Raw genomic sequence first — 19594 nt, forward strand, 5'->3', positions numbered from 1 at the left:
TGAGTATCAGTAGAGCCGAACACCTCGTGCTATCCATACAGCACGATTTGCTTCTGCTTAATTGTTCTGTAAAATACTGAACATTACATCATTTTCTGTTGCCCTTCTGTGCTTCCTATTGGCATATTTCATCTCTCCCAGAACACCGTCATACCGCCAAATATAAATGACTACAGATAAAATAACAAACTTGCTTTGACCCTGGCAGAAATATCCTTTAACACTGCTCAGCATGCACATTTCCTATTATTAAACTTCAAAGCCATTTTCAGGAAGCGCTGTTGTATACTCACTCAGCTCAGCAGACTCCAACACTGTGATCAATGTCATTGCCAGTTGCTGACCTTTAAAACAAGTTTACTCAGGCAGTGAGCAGGTACAAATAGATTAAGAAAGTCTAAAGTGCTTTGAGTGGCAAATGTGTAATTTATCTAGTCTGTGACGACCATCTACTTTAACCAGATGAACGGCTTATTAGATACTTGGAAAAAATATGGAGACAAAAAATCTAAATCACTCCTCCCTCGCCTCCCATTGATTTAGTTTCTTTTTGTGGCAGTGTTTAGGGGTTTACATAATTCAATTCAAGCTTTATCAAAAAGAAAAGTTTTAAGCCTAATCTTAAAAGTAGAGAGGGTGTCTCTCTCCTTCGAATTCAGGCTCAAAGCTGAAACTCTGCCTCCCATTCTACTTTTAAATATTGTAGGACCAACAAGTAAGCCAGTGATCTGAGAGCAAAGTGCTCTATTGGGGTATTATGGTAATCCGAGGTCAATAAGATAAGATGGGGCCTGATTATTCAAGACCTTGTATATGAGGAGCAGGATTGTAAATTCAGTTCTGGATTTAACAGGGAGCCAATGAAGAGAAGCCAACATGGGAGAAATATGCTCTCTCTTTCTAGTCCCCATCTGTACTCTCGCTGCAGCATTTTGGTTCAACTGAAGGCTTTTCAGGGAGTATTTAAGATGGCCTGATAATAATGAATTACAATATTCCAGCCTAGAAGTGATAAATAAAGAATTTTCAATAATTCTTATCATTTTCAGCTTTACTTTGAGACAGGATGTTTCTAGTCAGTGGCGGTCCTAGCCTGTTTTATGAATGAAATGTGCTCTATTTGGAAGCAGCCGGCCCCCCTCCCCTTTCGACAGGTTGTGTGAGAGACTTTAAATCATCAAACTGTAAATTATAAATTTTAAATTGTTATTGATCCCTTTACCCCTGGTCCTAAAGTGTACATTTATTTTCTTACTCTTCTTATATTTATTGTTTGTTTACTTGCACTGCTGTAACTGGAGCCTCGTCGTCTCGTCTCTCTATATACTGTACTGTATGTAGCGGAGATGACAATAAAGTTTACTTTGACTTCAGCAGCGAGCAGGCGCACCGAGGGCTCTCGCGCTCACTTTTCGCGTATAGAATTTCGAAAAAACATCGGTCTGTGTCATAATGTGTGGTGTTTTCGTGTTTGCTGGTTTGTTTTTATTTTGTTTTATTTTGCAAGTTGGTTATTAGATGCTGCTCCAGCCAGCCAGAGAATCCCCCGCCACCCCGCCCTCTCCTCCCTGTACCGCAAGCAGCAGGCGCACCTCACAAACGGAGGGCGCCCTTACTCCCAGCAAATGGGCGATAGAAAACCGATCGGTGCCTATGCCAGTCCCAATATGCGCTGGCTGATGTCGGGGCAGCATGAGTACGAGCAATTTTTTATTTTTTTTTTGCCGATGCCCGTGATGCCCCCCACCACGATGCCGCCCCGGGCAACCGCCCGTGTCGCCCGTATCAAAAAACGCTACTGTTTCTAGTTTTAGAGATATTGTGCAAATGTGATAATTTTCTGCAGTAATAATTTTCTGCAAATACAAATAATCAAACTACATACTCTGCTTCACCTGCAGCGAATCTCACAGCTTGAAGATTAACTTCAATAACTTCAATAATAATATATTTTTAGACTGGCCACGATAGTCCTTGTTCTACGCTTCAGTCAAAGGGAGTTTGGAGTTCTCCATCTGCTCCAGGATATGGGAAGAATACTGCTTCAGCTCATACTAGATCCAGAGCAACAAAGGGACTAGCATAGCTAGCTGCAACCAAGGTGCTGAAATCAGAGTATGTGACACCGTGGAATGAACTCTTCTCTGGGTAAGTAGGTGAACAAAATCCTCCACAACAGCAATCTGACCAGCAATCCAACCAGTAGGGGAGACACAAGAGAGTCTAAGTTAAGAGCTAAGAAAGCAGGGAGCATTGATAGACCATAGATGTCATCTTCCTCACATATTGATAAAAACAAGTAAAATAAAAATAAACCACTAAAATAAACCAACAAATATACTTCTGACAGCTGCTAATACCACTGGACAGTACACCCAAACGCAGTTTGGGAAACACTGTACATGCTAATACACAAGCAGGAAATTAGCTTAAAATAGTAGTACTAGTAACATATAAAACATTAACCAGTATACTTTGCCTGTTTTATGATAACTGTATAGTTTCCAGGCAACCAACGGAGAAACCAGCGAGCCATGGTAGTCACGCAAGAAAATTAAACCCCCATTAAACATCTCATCTGTGCACTACAGCTTCGAGCTACTGAACAAACAAGGTAGGAAATGTTCATTTGTGAAGTTTAGAGAGCATGTAGGCAGGTTTCATTAGATACACTTTAGATAAATGCAAGCTGTATATAACTAAAATATCATACTACTCATTTATCATTCTGAAGATGATGAAACACATTGAGTTACCGTAATAAAATTTGATTTCTATTCAAATTGGAGTTTAAAAACCTTTTTAACTGTAGTGGATTATTTTATATTTTATCCTATTTCTGCTGAAAGATCCCCATCTTTTTTCTTTCTTTTTTTTGGTCTTGGTACTTTCCAATAGTGCAAGGGTAAAAGCTGGATCCACACTGCTTCTACAGCCTACCTTCTTTACACTCCAGGGCCACTCTGGACTCCAGGTTGTCCATTTGAAGCTGTAGACGTTTCAGGGTGCGGTCAGCGTCCCTCGACTTCCTCTTATAGGCTATCAGCACGGCAATGATGACCAGCAGCAGCAAGCCGCCACCCCCTCCGATGCCGATGATGGCGGGAAGCGTTAGCAGGCTGTCAGAGTAGATGTGAAGCGTCCCGGGAGAGTACTCAAACCCACCCGCACGGATCTGAACACACACAAGTGATAAGTGGTCAGAGAAAGAAACAGAAATCATCACCATGCCCCCCACTCCCTCCCACATATTGACGCTTGTTCACAAGAGAGCTGCTCAGTAAAACCTGTGTTCTTCTGGCGGCCACCAAATAGCTGCACTGTTGGAGGCGAGTGTTTAGCGCATTGCTCAAAGGTAGAGCCAAGGCAGTTGTTAAGAGCTGAGAAATTCCTACTGACTTGCTTTCCCCTACACAGTCTGGGGATTTGCACTAGCACCTCAGCGCAGAGAGCGAGAAAGAGAGAAAACAACCGGCGGTCATTTCTGCAGAAGCAGATGGCTTGAGAATAGACGAGGTGGTCTGAATAGATCAAAAGTTGCTGGTCTGATGAAAGAGAAGCTGCTTGACCCAATTTCTTCAACAACGATCATTAAAGTTTGATCCGTTCTGTACTCGGACTAAACAGTCAGATCTCTGACAGGCTTTTACTGTGGAGGCTTACATCACCATCGCTGCTCTGAACATTTCGTGTAGGAAAGGTTTTCGATTCTTGCCTTTAGGGGAGAAGCTTCAGAGGGCTTTGATAATGAAGATCTCACAAGTTAGCTCGCTCCTTTGCTTTAATGCGGCGTTATCCGCAGACTCGATGTTTGGGTTAGATATTTTGTTGTTTATGTCCTTGTTTATCACCGTAAACTTTAATAAGCTGATAGAGGTTAGAGCACATATACATCGAGACTTTTAAAGCAGCGCGGTAGTGGTTGATGCAGACAGTGTTAAAGTCACACACATCCACTCATAAAACAACCGTAACACACTTCCAGGGCCCACACACTTATATACTGCATGCGTACGCGCGCACACAGTATAAGTAATCAAACAAAGTAATCACCAGCATTTAAATCCCTCCCCAAGGAACCATGGTAATTATGGGAAGTCAAACATTTCTTTTTTTTTATGACTAACTACATTTACATAAGCACAGTGTGTCTCATTGAAAAAAAAATACATATACACACACAGGACCGGAATTCATCAAATCAAGCAATCCACCAGGGGGGTTGATAACAGATTCAAATGAGGTGCGATTATGCACTTTGAAGTTCTTGTAAGTGCACTTTCATGTTAACATTATCAAAGTGTGATAAAAAAAATAATAAAATAGAGAAGCTGTTGTATCAATAGCAGCGTAGTCAATACCCACAAATTAAATGTGCAGTAGTAAAGACAATTAGACTGGCTTTGTATAAGATTATGCGGCCCAATTAGTTGTGTGGACACGATCGGTTTGCAAAGGAGACTGAGCTAAATTAACTTAAGCAGGAGTTGGGATTAGTTACCTGGGAGAGAGAGGAGTTTAAACATATTTAATATTTTTGATAATAACAATGTGCTCCATAGTGTGACAGGAGTTAGTCAAAGTAATGAACACACAGACAATTAATAGTGCATATGTGCATTTATTCCCCTTTTGGTTCAACGGAGCATTTATTGTCTTGTTTCCAATTCTCTTTAACATTTTGATTCCTGCAGCTCTCATAACTGCTTTCCTGCACGATGGGGATTCATTTTTCTGTGGCCAAGTTCTAATGTAACTGCCCAGCACCAAACAGCAGACAGCTAAATTGGCAACCAGCTGGTGGACACAGCAAACCTGCACTATGGAGAGTGTGAATGTAATTTTTATTGCGCAATAGCAATGTTTTCACATGTCGCTACTAGCCATTAGCGGTCAATTACCATGGCTGTGAGATTAAAATAAATAAATAAATAAACTTTAGCATTTACCGGTTGGAAATTATCACCTGTAAAGACAGGTATGACTATACAGCACCTAAGGCTAACAATAAGGCCCTATTTTCTTAGCAGCTGTATGCAAGTCGATTAGGTAGCAATGGGGCAATTTTGCTTTTTGTATATTTTAAGTCAGCAGTTTAAAGTGTTGTTCCACATAATCAAAAGTGATAAAGCTAGAGCTTAAAACACTGCATTTATGGGTCAGTAGCACTAGCTCAATATTTTCAACTGGAACGCCCCCTCACATTAGGATTTGAACTCTCAATGTTGGACTCAACCCCGACTTCACAGTTGGGATTTTTAACTACCCCGGAGTTAGACTGTCAGAGCAGCAGTAGTAACCGTAACTTCACAACACGGCAGTGCAAGTAAACTGTAGCAAAACTGTAAAAGCTGTAATCCATACAGCCAATGCTGTGTGTTTGTGATTAGCTACATATGAGGAGCAGGATTCTGCCTTGCTCTTGAGCAAAAACAAAGCCTGTTTTCTTTTCTTTTCTAATTTCACAACTCTGCATGGAGTTTGCATGTTCTCCCTGTGTTTACGTGGGTTCTCTCCAGCTACTCTGGTTTCCTCCCACAGTCCAAAGACATGCAGTTAGTGGGGTTTGGTTAGTTGGTGTCTGTCTCTATGTGTTAGCCCTGCATCAGATTGCCAGCTTCCCAAGTATGACAAGTCCAAACGTCAGCTGTGAAGAAGGCCTCTAACCACAATAACAAATTCCCATAACTCTTTGAAACTGTTATTTTATGCAGCGACTTAACATAAAACTGAATCCTCCAGGACACTTAATTTAAATATTAATGACTCTTCACATGTTTATTTTGGGGAAACGGCATTGAATGCCAGTATCTTGCCAGTATATACTTTTTAGAATCTAAGACAGCTAATCTGAAATATGTGCTCATATATTTTACATCATGCTTTGAATCCAAAACGCATGAAAAATACATAAGAAACGGCTGCTCTGTTACCCTTCCAATCGTCAGCTGCTGTTATCTAATCTGAGGTCATTTGTATGTATAAAAGAATGAACCAGGATGGACCGTATCCTCAGACTACACAAATGTGGCATCAGTTTAAGCAATATTAAGGTGGTGACACATTTGCGAGGCATTTGTCTATTTTTATTCTCCTGTCAGACTGAAGGACTGGGGGAGGAACTTAGAAAGCTGAAGGCCAAAACAACAAACAAGTTTCTTCGAAAACTCAAGGGAGGCACACAGCTGCCAACACACAGCTGAGCATCTGAGGGGACACACAAAGACACACTGACGAACGCGGACGACTTTCCTTACAGTATGCCCACTCGTGCACACGCAACACACAACAAGCCCGGTAAGTCTGGACACCTACTGGGTTCCTCTGTATGTAGGTCATTCTACATGGGGAACATTATTGTGCCACAGCTGTGTCCTTCTCTGCAGCATTCCGCTGCGCGGCACGCACAAGAACAACAAGGGGGGAAAAGGGTTGATGCGCACATAAACACACCAAAAACAAGCCACTCACTGTAGTCACTCACACACGCGTGCGTGCGTGCATGGGAGAAGAGATAGGAACGGACAGCTCTATTTTTCTTCGGCTATTGTCAGACGAAGGACTAACTCCACCACCCCCCGCCAACACGTCGCATTGCTCCGAGATTCAACATGACATTTCGTTCAAAAAAGAGAAAAGGAGGGATAAAAAAGAAAAAGAAAAACCCAAGCGAGATCCACCTTGGAGCTGGCTGGTTCCATTGAGAGCTATCATATTGAATTACATGGATGTGCTGTCAGTGGCTTTCTAGGTATATTGGTTGTAGCTAGCAGGGAGTAAATGTCATAAAGATATAGTGAAATGACTGTGAAAGGACGATGGTGATAAGTTTAAAAAAGGGGTGGAAGGAGGGGAGGGCTTCTGAGTGGGTGTGCTGTCGGGATATTCAGACAAACATCCAAATATATTCGCAGTGAGTGCTGCGTCGCCTGGTTGACGTTTGACCTTCTTCCACACAGATGCTCCGGGAGCTGCGCTGTGATTCTGAAAGTCTGCTCCAGTCAGAGTGAATCAGGACTTTCAGTCTGGAGTCTGCTGACAGCTGAACGCTTTGGACAAGTAAAGCCGATGACTGCCGCAGGACGCGCTTGGAGGCGCGTTCTCAGAGTTTTCCCCGACACTTGCTTTTCTGCTGTATCATTATTCTGCAAATACGAAACACTTGAAATGAAAGTGACATCAGCAGCACTCACACCACGGCTGTTGGTGGAGAAGAAAAAAACAGTTGCGGCTTGAGACGTGACCGTGACTTTTAAAAACAAGCTGCTTTTGCTTGGATTTCCTGTTGCACCAAAATTTGCACATCAGAAAGGTTTATACACAAACAAGGTTCCTGGATTAGAGCTTAGAGACAAGCTTAATGTCTTCATATCAGCAGCATCCTGGAGAAACAATTCTATTCTTAATACTACTTTTTATGTTTTCGGCATGGCTCTGAGACTGAGCCTTGTCATGGATATAAACTGTAGCAAACTTGCATAACTTACCTAATATGTCACTTCTAGTTTAGTTTTTTTGTTGCATCCTCTAGTCACATAAAAAAACCCTCCTAATACCAGATGCTCAGATGACAGGAGTCCTCTCCTGCTCAGCAGAGCAGGACGACATACTGACAGTTACCTGACCAAGACAGCGAGCAACTCACAAAATACCTATATAGACGTACAGAGGTCCATCAGCAGTCATCAGGCGTGTGTTTTAATGGAACGCTGTGCTCTATAATGTGAGTTTATCATCCTAAAAAGCTAATTGGGCATTCAAAAACCATTTTTTCAATTATGGTGGCACAGCTGAAAACTGCTCTGCTGATTAAAGAAGCAATGCATTTGGACAACTTAATGTGTCTGGAGCATCAGACTTTATTAAAATAAATAAATACATTTCAGAGAAATGAAGGTAAGTCCATGCAGGAAGTCACCAAACCACTTTGTACAACAATGTGTGCTAGTTTCTTGACAGAGCAGTAAAAACTGGCTCTAACCGAAACAGCTGAAGAAGTGTCAGTATGAACAGTGAAGAGGTGACTAAAGGACGATTGTTATTTCCCACTGCAGTCGTGTATATTTCATAGCATGACTTCTTGGATACTCATTTGGTAACTAATTCAAGCCGTTGCAACCGATGGGCAGCCACTTTCAGATGACAGGTGATTGCACAGATTGCCTGGTTTAGGGTAACCTCTCTTCAAACATTTCCAGTCTGACTCTGAGTGCCTGCAATCACCAGACAGGTAGCCAACATGTTGGCAACTCATCTGTGACTGATCTCTTTGCAATAGGGGACTGACTTAAAAGCTTTGTAGTTGGCAATAGATTTGCAACTGATAGCAACCTTGACCGCAATAAATTGCAACGTGGATCGCAAACTGACTTCAACTTACTGCTGTTTTATCATCGTCTTGACGCACCAAAGCTGATTTGAAAATCGCAATTGACTGCACATTGTCGCAGAACCTGATCCTTGTCCTTTGAAACAGTCACTTCGAAGTAGGGCTGCCACGATTAGTCGACTAGTCACGATTACGTCGACTATCAAAATAGTCTACTAACTGATTTAATAGTCGACGCGTCGTTTGAAGCTTTGTAAGAATCACAAAAGATGCAGGGATAAGTAGTAGGATTTAAGAGTGTAATAACGGACTGGAAACAGAAGATGGCAGCACTGCATGTACAAGGATGCCAGCTGCCGTTAAACCCCCGAAGAAGAAGAAGAAGCCGTGTCCCAGAATTTCATAGCGCAGCCCAGGCTCAGTTTCCAACAATGGTGGCAGCTAGTTAGTTTTAATATTACTCTTATTATTCTTTCTGGGTCACAAAATAAACATATTTTCAGACGAGAATGTAGCTGTGTAAACCTCAAATATCTGCTCAGTTTATCAAGACACCACATATTTTCAAAAGCGCTCCGACGTTTTCGGAGACGTCTGTTACCCACCAGCTCGATAGCTAGCCGGGGGCAAGGCTCACTAGAGCCGGTGAAGAACACCGGACTCTCCGGCAATATCGTTTTCAAAAACCACACCGTCTTTCGCTACTCAGGTTAAACATGATATATAAGTCACTTAGATAACTTAAAAATGTTATTGTTTGGCTTTTTTTAGTATTTATTTGTTCCTGAGTAAATCGGTTTGGCTGAGAGATTAAAGTTATAGTTTTTACACAGCTGAATAAACGTCAAGCAGACAAACTGATTATCAGAAGTGTGAGATGCTAGAGAATATACTCCAGTGTCCCCGTTATAATTTTCGATAGCAAGGAGCAGAACGGCTGAGTTTTATTAAACTTCACCGAAACAATCTTGCAAATTTCATTAAAATTTAATAAACTATCATATTGTCCTTATTTTTAGTTAGCACATACCTCAAACACTTAAAGCTGTAAGCTAATGATAGTTATATAAGAGCAGATGCATGCTTGTGCAGTAAGCTGTACGTTTTACCTCCAATGGATGCATGATCTGATTAGTCGACTAATCGCAAAAATAATCTGTGACTAGTCGACTATCAAAATAATCATTTGTGGCAGCCCTACTTCGAAGCCAACGATACTGCAGTTTCATTGCACACAGTCGCAGTAATTTTGATCGTGCTGCAATCTCCAACCACTGTTTTTCCTAGTGTGACTTTAGCATTAGTAATTTCCTTTACATAAAAAAGTGTGAAGCTTTCACAGCTCCTGAGCAAGGCCTGCAAACTCAAGTGAGAAAGATGACTGAAGCTGACACCGTGCTGATGAGTGTTGCTTAAAGGCAGTTTTAACAGTACCTGTCAATCAGCAAACTATGAAATTAAGTCTTTTTCAGTGCAGTGACGACTATTCAGTTAGACAACAGGTAGACAATGATCCTGGCAATCTGTTCATTACTTTAGCATGTTTGGATCTGGGACAATTGTTATTATCATGTTTGGATAAAAAAAAAAACCCATAAAGACTTTTTTTGTTGGCTTTGGGAAATCACAGAGTTTTTTCAAGTGTTAATGGAGTTTTTTGAGACTAAACAACTGATAGACTGAGAACCTTCATTGTAAAAGGCTAAAAGCCAAAGTGTCTGCTGTAGAAAAAACAGACCTGTGACAGAGTTGGTGCTCTCTGTTCACCTAAGTGTGAATCCACGAAGATATGAGGAGTATGGCGCAGGAAAGATGAGTGTTGCTTTGATTAGAGATGAGTGTAGGCGGAGGACTGGCTGGCTGTGGATTTACTGCGGGTTAGGTACATTATATTCCGTGTACTATTAAATGTCTATGCCATCACAGTAAAGTGAAGCTAATAAAAAAAATACATGAAAAATGGAAAAAAGGGCACAGAGGGACTCTCAAATCTAAAGCCAGCAGCGCCTGCAGCGGAGAAGTGCTGATGCTTGCACAGCTGTTGATGTGGATACGCTTCGGTGGAGAGAAAGAAACACGGCTTTGCGTCTGCAGACACGTCTAAAGGTTCAACGTGGTCGTGTTGAGTGCATTATGTGAACAAGTGAACGACTTCCCTGTGAGCAGCACTACTTAATGGATCTGACTCAAGAGTAAAAGCACTGCAGTGGCTGAAAGCGTGCCGGTCGACGCTTTAGATTGTCACTGTTCTGGTTCTTGGGGGGTTAAAAAACAAAAAGAGTAAACTTCCACCACCTTTTTTTTTGTTTCCACCAACAGTGTAGCTGATATGAAGGCCAATAAAGATCAACATGTTAATTAAGCGTAACATATTTAACAGCAGCCTTGTTGTGCAAGCTCACCGAAGCACATCCTGGATCTGTCAGAGGAAACTGTTTAGAAAAGACACGAGGGGCTATTCACACAACTCAACAACAAGGTTAGAGTGACATTACAGGCTGAGATTGTCAGACCAGAATATTTCCATATTCATCAACAGGAATTACTGGGTCAGTGTGGACACACCAGGAACAGCTTGTTATATTTTCTGGCCTTTTTTAAAAAAAATAAATTGCTTCTTGTCAAAGAATCCTGCAACACCAAAAGCTGGCCCAGTAATTATATTAGGAAAGAAGTCTACCATGAAGGTCCCAGCCCATAATATTGAGCAACTTCCGTTTTTATATACCACCCCCCTTCGATGGCGCTGATAATGCAGGACAGAAAAGTCAAGCAATTTAGTAAACCAAAGTTGCGTCAGGTCATCGTGCCTGGCGGGGACAGAGATGAAGAGGCAGGAGCTGTGATCTGACCGTGACTTTGTGCTGTCCAGTGAGGTTGGGCCATTCACAGAGCAGCTGGCTCTCAGACAGGGTGAGGATGCAGGGAGTCTCTCCAATCAGCACCGTATAGTTCAGGCGACTGTTGCCCGGAGCCGCTGGGATCAGGTTACGGCCCTAAAAAACACACACAGGGAGAAAAGTAATGAGGACAGGCACTCGGCTCATCGTCAGGACACTTTACTTGCAGTCCCCAAAATATGATTTCTTTCTTTCAATGAACTCCAACGTGAGAAAAATGTAACCATGAGCTTTTCTTTTTACATTACTTTTATTTATCCACCCTTTCTTGACGGCTTACAATGAACTTGTTCAGAACATTTTTCTGCTAATGATATGATTTTCACATCTGATAAAAATCACTCCAGTTTCAGCATAACTGACAAGAAAGTCAGTGACAATAAATTTGCTAATTTAATATCCCTTAAAGGACAAAACTGGTGATTCGCCATACTCTTCACCTAACAAATGCCATTGACAACATGACGCATATACAAGGTCAAATATTTACAATGTCATAAAAAACACTCATCTTCAACGACAGCTAGGTCCTGCGATTTCTTGACGTTATTACTTGAAATCAAGCAAACGTGTGAAGCTGTTTCTGTTGTCTTTATCGCTGTGAAGGAACATTTAACCAAGGGAGATATAAAGGGTTAGGTTGTTGATATTTCGGCTTTTATTTCTATTTGATTTTCTGTCAAATAGGCGCCTCTAATTTCACAATACAAATCAACTGTGGACTGAGGGAGTTTCATGGAATTTGAATCATTAAATCATTAAAAAGGGTTGTTTTTGTCATCAGACAATGTGAAGCCTTTTGAAGCTTCATCATCAGTGACAAGTAAACCCCAACGCTGTGCTAATATGGGACTTTTGAGTTTTTAAAATTGCTGTTCCAATTATTGAAAGGGGTAAAAAAATCTAATAAACATAAGTTACTATGAAAAACTCACAACCCCAAAGTTTTTCTTTGGACATTGGCTGTTTTATCACTCATTTTCAATCCTGTCTTTTTATCTGACCATTTTCATTTTTAAGACACTTAACACTGACCTACCTATGAATTATTCATAAAAAAGTCACTATTAGTCAAAGGAAGAAACAGTGTTTCTACGCATAACAGACAACTGCAAAAAATGTTACACACACATTTTTTGCAAAGCACAAAGACTGTGAAAAATACCAAAGATAACAGTCGGACAGACATTAAATTATATTTCTTGTACTGACAAATTCCCAAAGAGCTATTAGCCAAAAACGTGGCATATCTCGACAGGTCATGCAGTGTGTCCTTAAAGAATTAGAAGAAAGGTGTCAAGTGGAAGACAAAAGAATAAGTGGCAGAACTAAAAAGCTGTCTGCAACGGATAAACAGCATCTGAAAGTCATGTCCTTAAGACCTGACACAAAACCATTAACTGGACTATCAACATGGACTATCATCAGCTGAAGGGCAAGCATCAAATCCTTCACCTCTGTTTACAGTTTTCCGAAGCCTCGTTAGACATAGTCTCAATGGAAGAATGGCTGAAGGAAAACAGAGAGAAAAGGCTGAGGTATGGAAAGATATCAAATTACACAAGAACTGGGCTGAAAATCAGTGGTGACAGGTCTTATGTAGTAGTTGGGTCAAATCATTGTAAATGTGTATGGAACACATCGGGACAGAGGTACAACAGTGAGGGTCTACAGCCATCTGTAAAACATGGTGGAGGCCATCTGGAAAGTGTCTGATTGGCAATGGCTTCATTTTTTAGGATTAAAAAATTACAAGCATCCTTGGATAGAAAAAAAAACAACACTATGAGTCATGGATTGGCCTCCCCAGAGCTCGGAATTCACCATTAGTGAAGAAGTGTGGGATCATCTTGTCAGAGAACAATAAAAACAGGAAGTCAACATCCAAAAAAGAGCTTTGAATGTCCTTTAAGAAGCCTGGAGATCTATCCTGAAGACTAGAAAGCTTGCCAAACAAAGTTCAGTGTTGAAGAATAACGGTGCACATACCAAATGTTGACTTTTCAATTTCCTTTCCAAATTGTAAAAAGTCTGTTTTTGCCTTATATACTGCCTTAAATCACTGCACCTTTTCCTATTTTGAAGCAAAATGTAAAGAAATGAAGGAATGGCTTAGTGGCTTTGCACATTACTGCATAAACCCAGTCATTTTTCTCCCAAATCCTTTGATTATCCTAAAAAAAACAGGTTCAGGGTTACAGTTGCTTTTCATCATTAGTAATATCTTAGACCTCACAGATTACTGCAGCAGTTTCCAAGCATGAGTTGGTGCTTGTAACTGATACTCCAGATAGAGCGCTTTTTTTTGGATAGTTCTAATTCTGTTTTTCTTGGACTTGGACATTACTTTCAAGCCAAACACTCAGGAAATAAGTGAGATATAAGTTTAGCAAACCCTACTGTATGTATACTAGAGGAAATAATATTACTGGGGAGGCATACAAACCCACACAGATTGGTTTTTTTCTTATGTCCTGTACTCAACACAAAGTCTGCACCCTCAAGGTGTGTAAATTCTAACATTTGTCAATTTCCGTTCCAGTCTTTCATTTCAATATCTAGTGCGATTTGATATACACTCTGCCTGTGATGGAAAGAGGAGGCAGTTAGTGGTGTGAAAAGAAGGAACCGTTAACAGCAAGAAAACATGGAAGAAAAAAAAACAAATACAGGGGGAGAGACGAATACAAAGAAAACAAGGCTGATAGGAAATGTGGTGAGAAAAGGCACAAGCGGAGAAAGAGATTTCGAGAGAGGTAGGAAAAGATGAAAGGGGCGCGCTCGAAAATGAGAAAGAAAGGGAACGAACGTGAAAACAGAGCGAGCGAGTCAGACAGACAGAGGACAGGAGTGAGAGAGGAGATAGCTGTGGCGTCTCCCGCTGGCTTAGCAGTGGGTCACAGAGACAGACTCCGTTTTCCAATCCCATCGTCTCTGCAGGCCGCCACCCAGCCCCGCTCTGCAACCCTGTAAACATGCATCCCATTCCATCTCGCAAACACACACACGTGCGCTCACAGCTTCCTGGCCACATACAGGCAGAGTTCATGCCAAACAAGCACTGGAGTTGCAGCCACACACAGAGCTGTTGCCACACATAAAGACAACAGGCAAGAAGCATCATGCAGGGACACGCTCTCAAAATCACACAAGCACACACATCGAAGCACTCACAAAGCACTGTGTTTATTTTTTTATTTCTCTTTCTCCTCCTTCTTCTTTCTCTCTCCGTCTCACTAACATTACCTCAGTAAAAACACACCCGACACTACAGATGAGAAATTAATTGCGTGACAGGCGCAGTGCACGCATCTGAGGAACGCTACCCCCACATCCCATCTCGCCAAATTGCATTTTTGTCCATCTCATCAGTGCTTCCAGTGGGTAGGCAGTTTCACCAACAAGCCAAGCAGGAGATTTGGCAATTACTGAGAGGCTCACTGCTAATAAATTATCATTTAAGAAATAAATTACGGCGGGTACGCCGCTTTCAATCTCTTTATGGAAATAAACAGCGTAGCGCACTCTCTCTGTGATAACATAAGAGATAGTCAAGGCACATTCGAGCCAAAGCTACAGCACATCGGCGTGACACTGATCTTTAAAGAAATGTATTCTGCTTTGTGTCTTTACAGTATGTGCGCTCTCCGTAGAGCTTACTTACGCTTTAAAGCCCATATTTTAAAGGACGGAGTGCACCTTTTGTCTCAACCCGGCTCAGTTTTTTCTCCACCGATTATTTTACTATCACAAATATATTCTCTCCGAAACAGCCGCGTTAATTCCTTTTCAGCTACTCTCGGGCTAAACATTTCAGGTGAGCTGGGTGAGATAATGCAATGAGGCATACGCACAACTCAGAAAGTCCCAATTAATTTCCCATACTTATATCCAATCACAGTTAATGAAAAAAAAAAATAAATAAATGAAAACCAATGTAATCCAAACCTCTAGGCCTGTGCGTTTCCATACTGGCCTTTCAGCTCCAAAGAATTAATTACACAAATTGAAAGAACTGCTATTTAACAGACCTCGAGGCTGTGGGCGAGGACGGTAGTCAGTGAAGCTGCTGTTACTTACTGAAGGACGGATTCTGGCCTTGGTGTGTGTGGACATTTGCTTTCACCTGTCAATTATGAATTTGTGAAGGGGTTTTTTAAAATTATTTTTACCAAAAGACACTTGAAAGTTTTTTCTTTTTTCTGTAAGAGCAAAAACAGCTTGTGAGAGCGTGTTTATGTGTGTCCCTCAAAGCTGGTTTAGCCATTATTAACAGAAGACAAGTTCAGTATGTTTGAAACTTTTGTGGTTAATATGAGAGTAAAAAACCTTGGTAAAAATGAAATGAATGGTTTAAATTAAAAAACAAAAATATAGTTCTTTGGTTTATTTTTGTGTTCTACAGAGTTCTTCCTTTACAGAAAGTAACTGTCACTCATAACACCCTCCGTCAACGCCAGTTGTCAAATCAGAGCAAAGCAATCGAGCTAGCCATGGCAGGCCTGTCAAGCTTTGAAATTCCTGCACATGAGCCTCTGGGAGACATGCTGACCTTTAACAAGCCTAGAGAGTGCCGTCCTTTGTTGACTTTCATCAACCAAAAGTATAAACACAGAAGTGTAAGATATGGCTAAAGCAAAGGCCCTCTTTAATCTGGTCTAATATAAAGCACAACCTTTAGCATACACAACCTAGTTAGCTATTTAGCTTTAGCTTGTTAGCTTACTACTTACAAAGATACCTCAAAGTTTCTGTCAGGGTTTAGTACAAATTTTAGTTTTTCTCCTTGGCTCAGAGTGATTGTTGACATGAACTTCGCCAAAAACATGGATTAATCGTTGCTCTAAAAGCCTGTTCTCCTAACATGCTAACGCGTGATAACGTGCCAATTGAAATGCTGTCATTTTAATGAAGTTAATTCTTTTGAGGCTCTTGCACTCTGTCACCTTGTAAGGGGATTTGCATGGATTTAGATCTAAATGGTGATATTTATCAAAGCTAATCAATTATCATATTTAAGTAAGTTGTGTGATAGCTTAGAACAGTGATGCCCAAAGTGTGGTGGGCCACAAAGGTACATAAGGTGGACAGAAATAACAGGATCAGTGTTGCCAACTCCGCAGTAAGGAAAATCGCTACTGGCTGTCCTAAAAGTCGCTAGAAGTCGCTGAATGACGTCATCACCTAATTTGCATAATTGGTCATGCTAATATAATTGCAACCTACGTTGTAGGAGAGAGAAATAACATCGTGGAAGACACATAAAGTGAGCAAAAAACGCCCTAAATGCATTTAGAATTTATTTAGAACTACAAATTAAATTTCTTTTAGCAATTATTGTTTTTTAATGTCACAATTCCAACCCTGCTCCTTTATCCGGGCTTCGACCGGCAAAAGTGACCCGAAATAGGCACTCTGGTGGAGTTACTTTATGTGTGTGTGTGTGTGTGTGTTTATAAGTAGTTTTAAACGTTGTGATCCACAAAACAGCATAACAGTAAAAGAAGAACTGACTGCGTTACAGTCAGTGCGGGAGCAGCGGCTTCGCCCATGCGCGATTCATTTGCAGTTTGGACGCACAGGTGTGAACATGTCCTGCAGATGGGGGAGGACTATCCTCCGCCCGTGAGTGCTTTAGCACGGGTGAGGTGCCCACGGCAGCACCCGCTGCTTGTTGAGAGTAAGAGCAACACGCTCTTTCACGTCAAAAAGTCGTCATAAATAAGTCTCCAATAACACCAGAAAAAGTCGCCAGATTTGTCGCTAGTCGCTTTTTAGAAAAAAAAGTCGCTAAGGGGGTCTGAAAACTCGCTAAATATAGCGACAAAGTCGCTAAGTTGGCAACACTGAACAGGATTTGAGTATGTATAGTTACATAGTGATATAAAGGTATCTATTTATATAAAAAGAAAACTAAAAGTGGTAACAGGAGGTAGCTGGTTTATGATATTACTATTTTTAAATGCATTGTTCTTGCACTGAAGTTTGTTTCCCAGTGGCAGGTGGGTCACACATTGGCCTTAACACTTTGTATATGACTGGGTAGCTTTAGCAATTTATAACTGACAGCCCGTGTTGTTTATGATTTTTTAATACACATTTCAAGGAAGCATATCACTTTGTCTTTTATTTTGATTGAAGTAAATATTTAAGATTGGCTGGGATTTTCTTCTGCTTGTTTTCTTTTTTCTTTCTCAACAGGTGATCCAGGTGATTGATATATGTATTTTTTTTTGTCTGCTTATTTAGTTGGTTTTTGGGTTTTTTGCCCTTTATCCCCATCCCTCTTCTCCGCTGTTTTCCCCCCCTCTTCCTTTCTCCCTTTTCTTTTCCTCATTCAAGTCTGTCCCGTATCTAGCAAGTGAAAATAAAAAATAAAATAAAATAAACAATAAAAGGTGAATCAAATAGACCATCACGGCAAGGCTGGGATGGTCAATTTGGTAAAGTAAATCCTTCTTTCCTCGCCTTTAGACAATAATTCTGATGGCAAAAGAACCAAACGGGACAGGCAAAAAAAAAGATTGGCTGGGATTTCATGGTTTTTAAGTGGGCCGCTTGACCTCGGGAATGGCTGGTTTAGAACAACAACCATCTAACAATTTTCGGTATCATACTTACAAACCAGAGTAACATACAAAGTAACGTACAGTAACATGTCATATAAGGCAACACTGTTTAAGTGTTACTAAATAAATGTTCTCTTTCTACTTCCCACTGCATGAAAGTCTTTCATATAAAGAGTCAAGTGAAAGAAAAACACCTCTTTATACACCTCCAACCAAAGAAAGCGGCAACTTTTAATTCTGTGTAGGTGTCAAAAGCCTTATTCCCATTCCACTTAAAGGTAAGTAAAAGGTGTCCAAAGGTAACATTAATGTGTACTTGAATCTCTTTTATCTTCACAGCTGCATTATGTGTATGTGTCCCTGACAAGTTAAAAAGTATATACGAAGCCTGCTAGTACAGTGCCAATGCTAGACAGTGTTAGACAAAAACCTCAGATCAAGCAGACCGAGGAAATAAGATGAATGGTACAGCCAGCTGGAGAAGTGTTCCTTTCTGACCTTGAGAATAAGTGGCGATGTGGGTTTGAGCTCCAGTATCCCAGAGGGACTCAACGGTTCAAACACCGGGTCAGGGTAGTAGCTGAATGTCTCGTTGACCACCACCAGAGCGTTCACGTTGTCCATGTAGAACCCAATCTCATCGGGACCGGTGCCAGTCTCGGAAAAACCAAGCTCAGAGTCCGCCACTGACGGAGCGAGGCACACCATGACTGAATTGTTATACACTGTGCAGTTCTGAAAGTGAGACATGAAAGAGAAATGTTTTTAGTCCTGCTGTGCAGCTACCATACACAGTCGAATCTAGATTGGGACAAATCCCAAACACTTAAATTGCTAAACACTTAAACACTAATGTTGTTCTAGTTTTATTTACAAGGTGGTTACATGCTGAGTAAAAAAAAGGCAGAATTGCCTCTTTTAGAAATAACCCGCAGGCTATAATTTTCTTTTCAAATGGATCTGTTGGGCATAATAACCCATCCTTTTTAAAGTCAATGCCCTGTGAAACTACAATGCTGTTAGGCCTATTGGAAATGTAAATTGGTTGCAAATTTATGATCAACTGTTAATAACGGGCAATGTGCGCCGTGCCTTTGCTTGTACCTGAGAGTGTATTTACACCATTGCTTTGGAGAATACATGAATACATGATGTCATGGCCGTGTTTGCATTAATTTATAAGACTGCTTGGCTACTACGGTCTTAGATGCAATACATTTTATTATTAAATGTAACAGCAAAGTTTAAATTATGCCTTTTTTCCTTGTAATGGATTGCATATCATACGTATGTCGGCAGTCTTGCAAATAGCAACCCAATCCTGGACTGGAAGTAAGAAAAATGTAACTGTGATTTGTTGTTCAAAAGTCCTTTAAGAGCAAAGCAGCGCTTTGATAAACAGCTGTTTGAGATGCATCCTGTAGGCTGTGTCCCCTCCATAAATGGCAGCTTTATCTGCAGATTGAAGTGCATTAGTGTTGTTTGTGGTTTAGTCCTTAACCCTGACAACTACAAAGACTCAACTCATACTGACAATCACTAAAGTCCTTTGCCAACATTGTTAATAGAAGGGACAAAATTCCTCAGCTCTTCAAATAAAGCATGCGTAGCCTCTGATGCTGTCTCTTTTTTTTTCTGTAAAACTCTGCACAGTGAGGTGACATTTGAAAAGCTTTATGGCCCGGGGTAGCGTTAGATGTCTGAAGCTGGAGCTGCCGAACGAGGAGTCGTGAGCAACACTCAGAGACAAACTGTCTGCCACCTTCAGCGGCACATAGAAGAAGCTTTTTGGAAAT

The 19594-nt window shown here is 40.9% G+C and overlaps 1 protein-coding gene across 3 annotated transcripts in view; it reads right to left on the reverse strand.

Annotated features, from left to right (window-relative positions):
- The window catches only part of LOC146494956 (plexin-A1-like), a 306263-nt gene that overhangs the window by 40802 nt on the left and 245867 nt on the right, over window positions 1-19594 (reverse strand). For all 3 annotated transcript variants that reach the window (XM_085145283.1, XM_085145280.1, XM_085145281.1), the window contains exons 18-20: window positions 18297-18533; window positions 11182-11325; window positions 2941-3175 (exon numbers count right to left, since the gene is read on the reverse strand). In XM_085145283.1, the coding sequence (XP_085001409.1) occupies window positions 2941-3175; window positions 11182-11325; window positions 18297-18533 (616 nt within the window). The remainder of the gene's footprint in view (window positions 1-2940; window positions 3176-11181; window positions 11326-18296; window positions 18534-19594) is intronic.

This window comes from Neolamprologus multifasciatus, chromosome 20 (assembly GCF_963576455.1).
Source record: "Neolamprologus multifasciatus chromosome 20, fNeoMul1.2, whole genome shotgun sequence".
Classification (NCBI taxonomy): domain Eukaryota; kingdom Metazoa; phylum Chordata; class Actinopteri; order Cichliformes; family Cichlidae; genus Neolamprologus; species Neolamprologus multifasciatus.